This window comes from Scylla paramamosain, unplaced genomic scaffold (assembly GCF_035594125.1).
Source record: "Scylla paramamosain isolate STU-SP2022 unplaced genomic scaffold, ASM3559412v1 Contig11, whole genome shotgun sequence".
Lineage (NCBI taxonomy): Eukaryota > Metazoa > Arthropoda > Malacostraca > Decapoda > Portunidae > Scylla > Scylla paramamosain.
In genome coordinates, this window is record NW_026973676.1 from 1,260,001 (window position 1) to 1,267,500 (window position 7,500).

The 7,500-nt window shown below is 43.1% G+C and overlaps 2 protein-coding genes across 1 annotated transcript in view; both read right to left on the reverse strand.

The window, feature by feature from the left end:
• The window catches only part of LOC135097057 (coiled-coil domain-containing protein AGAP005037-like), a 113,671-nt gene that overhangs the window by 82,580 nt on the left and 23,591 nt on the right, over positions 1-7,500 (reverse strand).
• LOC135097039 (nuclear autoantigenic sperm protein-like) overlaps positions 1-7,500 on the reverse strand; it is a gene marked incomplete at its 5' end in the record, with an annotated part of 27,011 nt that overhangs the window by 14,439 nt on the left and 5,072 nt on the right. Inside the window, 6 exons of the mRNA XM_063998804.1 lie at positions 1,005-1,019; positions 1,539-1,681; positions 1,950-2,151; positions 2,642-2,768; positions 3,436-3,520; positions 6,851-7,018. Of these exons, the coding sequence (XP_063854874.1) occupies positions 1,005-1,019; positions 1,539-1,681; positions 1,950-2,151; positions 2,642-2,768; positions 3,436-3,520; positions 6,851-7,018 (740 nt within the window). The remainder of the gene's footprint in view (positions 1-1,004; positions 1,020-1,538; positions 1,682-1,949; positions 2,152-2,641; positions 2,769-3,435; positions 3,521-6,850; positions 7,019-7,500) is intronic.

The window sequence follows — 7,500 nt, forward strand, 5'->3', positions numbered from 1 at the left end:
GTAAGAGGGGCACTGGCCAAGGGCAACAAAAAGAAAAGGAAAAGAAAAAATGCCCACTGAGTTACACATGATAAAAAGAATATAAGTGCAGCAGGAGTCCAATGCCTACAGTAAACACTAAAGCAACCACTGGCATTGTGGGAGGGTTGGCTTGCCAAGAAGTTTGCATGGAAGGAAAAGGAAGGGAAGGGAGGGATGTGTCTCTTAGCATAATGTCCTATGAAGACACGTACCTCACCTTTCACAAGGGTCAGGAGGTCAAACAGGGCTGAGGGAGGGAGGGAGGGAGAGGGATTATCTTTGTATCTTGGTCATGATGCTCCTGTGATCCTCCACACTAGGGGCTGCAACATTACTGATACTGCTTGTCAGCTTCTTATTCACCTAACAGCAGGCTACCTACATCTACCAAGTTGGCCACTACTTTCCACTGTCCTTTGTCCCATGATGCCAGAGTGACCCATGCATATGCTGCACCGATACTTTTATTAGTGTGTGTACCAGTCCCAACAGCAAAAACACATCCAGAATTGGAGAATAAGTGTCTTGAAACCCCTCCTGAAAGAGTTCAAGTTATAGGAAGTAAATACAATGTGTGTGTGTGTGTGTGTGTGTGTGGGGGGGGGGACAAACTTTAGCTAATATTGTTAGAGGGCAGGAGTGGAGTGGTGCACTGGTTGTTGTTATTATCATTATTATTATTATTATTATTATTATTATTATTAAGAGGAGGAGGAGGAGGGCTTACTGCAATGTCCCCAGTGTGTGTGTGTGTGTGTGTGTGTGTGTGTGTGTGTGTGTGTGTGTGTGTGTGTGTGTGTGTGTGTGTGTGTGTGTGTGTGTGTGTGTGTGTATGGGGTGTGGGGGGAACAAACTTTAGGTAATATTGTTACAGAGGGCAGGAGTGGAGTGGTGCACTGGTTGTTGTTGTTGTTGTTATTATTATTATTATTATTATTATTATTATTATTATTATTATTATGAGGAGGAGGAGGAGGGCTTACTGCAATGTCCCCAGGCTGCTTGCAATAAAAAACAACATAACACTTAATAATATTCTACACATTTTATAAACAACAACAAGTTCTTTTCAATCCTCTGAAAATATCTATTTTGTATTTGAAATATGATCAACATGAGATAAATCAAAATAAAGAATATAATAAAATAAGTTGTTTCAATAATTATATTGAGAAAAAAACTTGAGTAAGGAAGACAAGAGGAGGAGGAGGAGGAGGAGGAGGAGGAGGAGGAGGAGGAGGAGGAGGAGGAGGAGGAGGAGGAGGAGGAGGAGGAGGAGGAGGAGGAGGAGGAGGAAATAGAGGAAGACAAGGAGGAAAAGAATTAGAAGAGGAAGTGCAAATGAATATATAAAAATCCAAACAGCAACAGACCCTGAGATCATTGCAGAACTGTCTGGGTAACTATTTCTACATTAAAAAGGAGGAGGAGGAGGAGGAGGAGGAGGAGGAGGAGGAGGAGGAGGAGGAGGAGGAGGAGGAGGAGGAGGAGGAGGAGGAGGAGGAGGCCATACACACCTTGGCTGCCTGTTGAAGTTTCTCCACTGAAGCAGCTTTCATTTCCTTCATGTCCACAATCTTGAGCTGAATGTCTGGGAGGAGCTGCTGCAGGTCTTCTATCTCTCCCTCCTCTGTATAGAACACATCCTTGCTCTCTGCCACTGTGAGACAACAATGTCATTACTACCCCCTATATTCACCACTTGTGTAGGAAGTACTGTGCATGACTGACTTATAATCCATACCTATCCAATACTGTATCAATGAAGGCCACAGGATCTATCTACCTCTATCCCACATGGGGTAGTCCATACATATCCTCCCTACCTACATCCAATATAGCATACACTGGTTAACCCCTGCCCCCTTCATAATGAGACTGTGTCCTCCCTACCTACATCCAACATGAAACACAGACAAAATACATACAGTCCTTATCCCTGCGCTCCTTGCTCCAGGAATTCTTCTCAGTGACACGCGCCTGCAGGTTCTTTATCTTGAGCTGAATGACATCAACAGCAGCCGTGAAGTGAGAAACAGCACTATCAAAGTTGTCCGAGAGGCTGTACACCAAGCCCAGCTGATAGTGTCTCTCTGCCAGGGAGCGGTCATCCTTCTCCAACACTGACTCCTGCAAACACACACACACACACACACACACACACACACACACACACACACACACACACACACACACACACACACACACACACACACACACACACACACACACATATATATATATATATATATATATATATATATATATATATATATATATATATATATATATACACACACACACACACACACACACATCCAACACCCACTGACTACACACCAAGAGAGAGAGAGAGAGAGAGAGAGAGAGAGAGAGAGAGAGAGAGAGAGAGAGAGAGAGAGAGAGAGAGAGAGAGAGAGAGAGAGAGAGAGAGAGAGAGAGAGAGAGAGAGAGAGAGAGAGAGAGAGAGAGAGAGAGAGCAGTAATCCCTCTCCAACACTAACCTTAAGTGTTATAAACAAAAATATATAAACAAACATATACTAATACACAAATTAATAACACTTTGTACTAGACTAACCTAAAAACTGGTAAAAAAGTTAATGTATGGTAGACTGACCTGCATCTGAAGGCATTGCTTAAACTCATTGATGGCTCCCTCATAGTCCTCACTCTCCATGCAGACTTCACCCAGACTCAGGCGTATTTGTGCTCTCTTCTTCACCACCTCTGGCGTCTCCTCTTGCCTGTCAGACCAACACAACACAAGTGAAGCCACACACACCAGGCTCCTCAGTAACCTTCCCTTAGATAAGTGACCCCTCTGTAACTCCGCCTTTCAACCTCCCAGTCTTCTACACCCTGGTACACCCTCTGTCTCAGCCCTACACCTTTCCTCCAAGTCTTCTATACCTCAGTACACCCTCTGTCTCACCAGTACACCTTCCCTTCCAGTCTTCTACACCTTGGTACAACCTCTGTCTCACACCTACATCTTCTCTCCCTGGTACCCCTTCTGTCCTAGGTTTACATCCTTCCCTAAGTAAGCTAAATGCCTTCTTCCAGTCTTCTTCACCTGATACACCCTCCCTTAAACAAGCTACACACTATCTTTCTCTTTTACACCCTTTACATCCTATCTTAGGTCTACACTGTCTAGCAAACTACACCCTATTTTTCAGTCCAGCACACCCTACTACATCCTATACCAGCTCTTCACCATATTTTAAGCAAGCTATTCAGTATCTTTTAGTCCACTACACCCTATTACACCCATATCAACTCTATACCCTCTCTTAGGCAAGCTACATCCTATTTTTCAGTCTTACACACACTGGTATAAGAGATTCACACCTTCACCTTCATTACAGCTATACTCTCTCTCTCTCTCTCTCTCTCTCTGCTTTCACTCACTTGTCAAAGATGACCCGAGCCACATCCAGCCACTCCCAGGCACACTGTAGGGTGGTCACCTCTTCCTCTTCCTCAGTATTCTCACCTGCAAACAATAGGAAGACTTGCACTGACTGCCTATCTCTATACCAGGTTGTCAGTCCCACACAGAGTGGCTCAGACAAGGCACCACACATTCATGCACACTCTTAGCCTCATCAGCCCCTGGTGGAAAGGGAGTCTCATGGACCACCATACTACACCCCAGGAGCTTAGGCATACCAGAGCTAGCCACAAACATCCACAGCAAGGTCCCATAGCATACATTGATTTTACCCCTTGCATTAACTGCCATCAGAAATTTGACCATTTGTTCACTACTTAACTGTAGTTAAATAAATGTTTTATATGGCTTTCATTATAAGTGTACACACACACACACACACACACACACACACACACACACACACACACACACACACACACACACACACACACACACACACACACACACACACACTCACCGACACCCCCCATCGCTGGAAGTATGTGGACGACTGCACCGTGAGCGTCCCAGTTTCCACCAAGAACCCAGACTACTCGCCACTGCAAGCAATTCTGGAGCGACTGCAGACGTGGACAGAGGAGAGCAGGATGACCATCAACCACAGCAAAACTGTGGTGATGCATTTCTGTACCTCCTCTGTACCAGTGCCCCCTCCCCGGCTCACAGTGGGCCCTCACCCCCTCCAGGTGGTCCAATGTGCCAAGCTTCTCGGAGTCACGGTGGACGACCAGCTGACCTGGAAGCAGCATGTCGCCAGCACCGTGAGATCAGCTACCTACAGGCTGTACATGCTGCGCAGACTCAGGTCGCTGGGGACGCCGACAGATGAGTTAAGGGGGTGTACCTTACCTTCATCCTCCCCAAACTCATGTACGCCTCCCCAGCGTGGTCCTCCTCCCTCACACACACTCAACAGCTACAGCTAGAGAGTGTGCAGAAAAGGGCGTGCAGGGTCATCCTTGGCCCTGCATACACCACCTATGAAGAAGCCCTGACCACCCTGAGTCTGTCCAGAATATCCACCAGGCACCGAGAGGCTCTGGAGAAGTTTGGGAGGGGACTAATGCATCATCCGCGTCTCAGAGACATGCTGCCGCCCGACGCGCCTCGCCCTGTCCGTGCCACCAGACACCACAACAAAATAACGCCCCTGAAGGCGCCGCGCACGGACCGGTACAGACTCAGTGCAATTCCCACCATGGTGCGAGCCATCAATCGATAGTATTTCCCTCCTAGATTAGACTTACCTTTAGGATTAATGTTAAGTTTTCCCCATCCCCTATGTACATTTTCAGTTTGTCAACTGCCTAAATAATAAACCGTTTATTATTATTATTATTATTATTATTATTATTATTATTATTATTATTACATACACACACACACACACACACACACACACACACACACACACACACACACACACACACACACAAACACAAGGAAATGGAGTAATAATTAGGAGGCAAAAGATTAGGAATGATAAACTTCTCTAAATCCTCTAAAAATACAAAAAATGTTAGCACACACACACACACACACACACAGATATAAGCTACTGAATCTAGACAAAACAACAAGGTTAGAGGGGGTTACAGTGTCCTGTCTCCAAATTTAATACATAAAGGAATATTTTGAGGTTAAAAGAAATGGAGGGAAAGGAAGATTTAGGTAGCACCACTGATTGTGATGTGTTTGTAAACAAACCGAGTGAGGAGGTGAGACACAAGGCACATTTTATTGAAACCCCTGTGGGCTTGAGACAACTGGAGGAGGCAAGTAGAGAAAGGGATTTTTCAGGATTCAGAGAAGAGAAAAGAAATATGAGGAGGATAATCAGTGTAGAGAAAGAAATAAGGTGCATGAGAGAACTGATCTCTGGCATTCTGGAAAAGCAGGACAAACTTATTATGGAAAACAAAGAATTGAGAAAGAAGTATAGTGAATGTAAGTGTGCTCTAAAGATAAACAATGCAATGAAAGAGGCAATGGAGGAACTAAAGAAAGAAAATGAGATACTCAAGACTAAGTGTAATGAATATGAAGTAACTAACTTAGTTTAGGTAGAGGAAACCCACACAGTAGGTACACATTAAACAACCAAACTCTGGTAGGTACAGGGTATGAGAAAGATTTAGGAGTTATAGCTAGCTCTGAACTCCATCTACAAAAACAATCCATAGAGGCCAGAAACAGGGCAAATAGGATACTAGGATTCATTTTTAGAAGTGTTAAAAGTAGAAGGCCGGAAGTAATATTAAAGTTATAATTGGCGCTGGTCAGACTTCATCTAGACTACGCTGTGCAGTTCTGGTCCCTACATTACAGGAAAGATATAGGTCTATTAGAATCAGTACAGAGGAGAATGACTAAAAGGATACAGGGGATGAGTATTCCTTATGAGGCAAGATTGAAGTTGTTAAATTTACATTCTCTAGAGAGACGTGGGTTAAGAAGGGACCTGATAGGAGTCTTTAAGTGGAATACGGGTTATAACAAGAGGGATGTAAGCAAAATTCTTAGGATCAGCAACCAGGGTAGAACGTGTGTTAAACACACACACACATACACACACACACACACACACACACACACACACACACACACACACACACACACACAGGAAAAGACCAAGGACACAGTAATTCAGGTAAATAAAGAAAAGGAGGATTTGGTGTGAGACACAGTGGATAAGAAGAAATGTATGGTCTTTTTCCAACTGCAAGAGAAGAAAAACCCATTAAAGTCTGTCAGAGAGAGAGAGAGAGAGAGAGAGAGAGAGAGAGAGAGAGAGAGAGAGAGAGAGAGAGAGAGAGAGAGAGAGAGAGAGAGAGAGAGAGAGAGAGAGAGAGAGAGAGTTGGTAAGGAAAATTATTACAATGGTCCAAGGTGAAGAACAGGGACTGGAATGAGAAGTGGAAGAAGCATATAGAATTGGAAAATATAGTGAAGGAGGTAAAAGACCATTAAAAGTGAGAATGAGATCCCAAGTTACAGTAAAGGAGATCCTAGTGAGAACTGGGAAGCTGGCTGAAAATTCAGAATACAAGAATATTTGGGTAAAAAAGAGATATGAACTTGGAAGAAAGGGAAAAAGAGAAGGATCTGAAGAATGAAGCCAAGCAAAAAAAACGAGAGAAGTACAGAGACCGAGAAGCAGAAATTTTATTGGAGGGTACTAGATATGAAACTAAGGAAATGGTATATTCAGGAAAGGGAACAAGAAATGAAAGAACCACAACAGCAGACAGACAAATTGCATGTGGTGGGAGAAGTAGTATATTAAGAGTAATATATACAAAACAAACTTGATGTAAACAAATAAAATTTTCAGAAAACTTAGCACATAAAACCTTATTAACAACTCACCTTCTCCTTCTGCGGCATTTCCTTCCTTCTTATCTTTCTCCTTTCCTTCTCCATCTTCCTCCTCCTCCTCCTCCTCCTCTCCTTCCTCTTTCTTTCCACCTTCCTCCTCCTCTTGTGACTCTTCACTCTCTTCCTCCTCGTCCTCCTCCTTCCCTGTGCTTCCCTCCTCTGAAAGAAAAGACTTAATTAAAAAGCAAGCAAATATAGTAGTAATAGTAAAAAAAAGTCAAGTAAATGAAAGTTTATACACATATGAAATTAGTGAAAATTTGACACCAAACATTCTCCATCTGTAACATTACATCAGAATGACGAGAACACAAGATATGAAAAGTGAAAGGGAATGATGTATATAACAAAGAAAAACATTGTATAAAGACATATGACAGGAAAATAATCTTGTATACTTGAGTCCCTTAAATACTTGCTTCCTTGTATATTAACTCCCAAAATGCTCATTCCTTGTACTCTCATTTTCAAAACACCTCTTCCTTATATATTGTCACTCAAACACTCCTTTCTTGTACACTTATTCCCAAATCACTCCTGTCTTCCTGTATTCTCATTCTCCAAACACTCGTGCCTCTACACACCCAGTTCCTCAAAACATTTCTTCATTGTTTACTCATTCCCCAAACACACCAACTTTC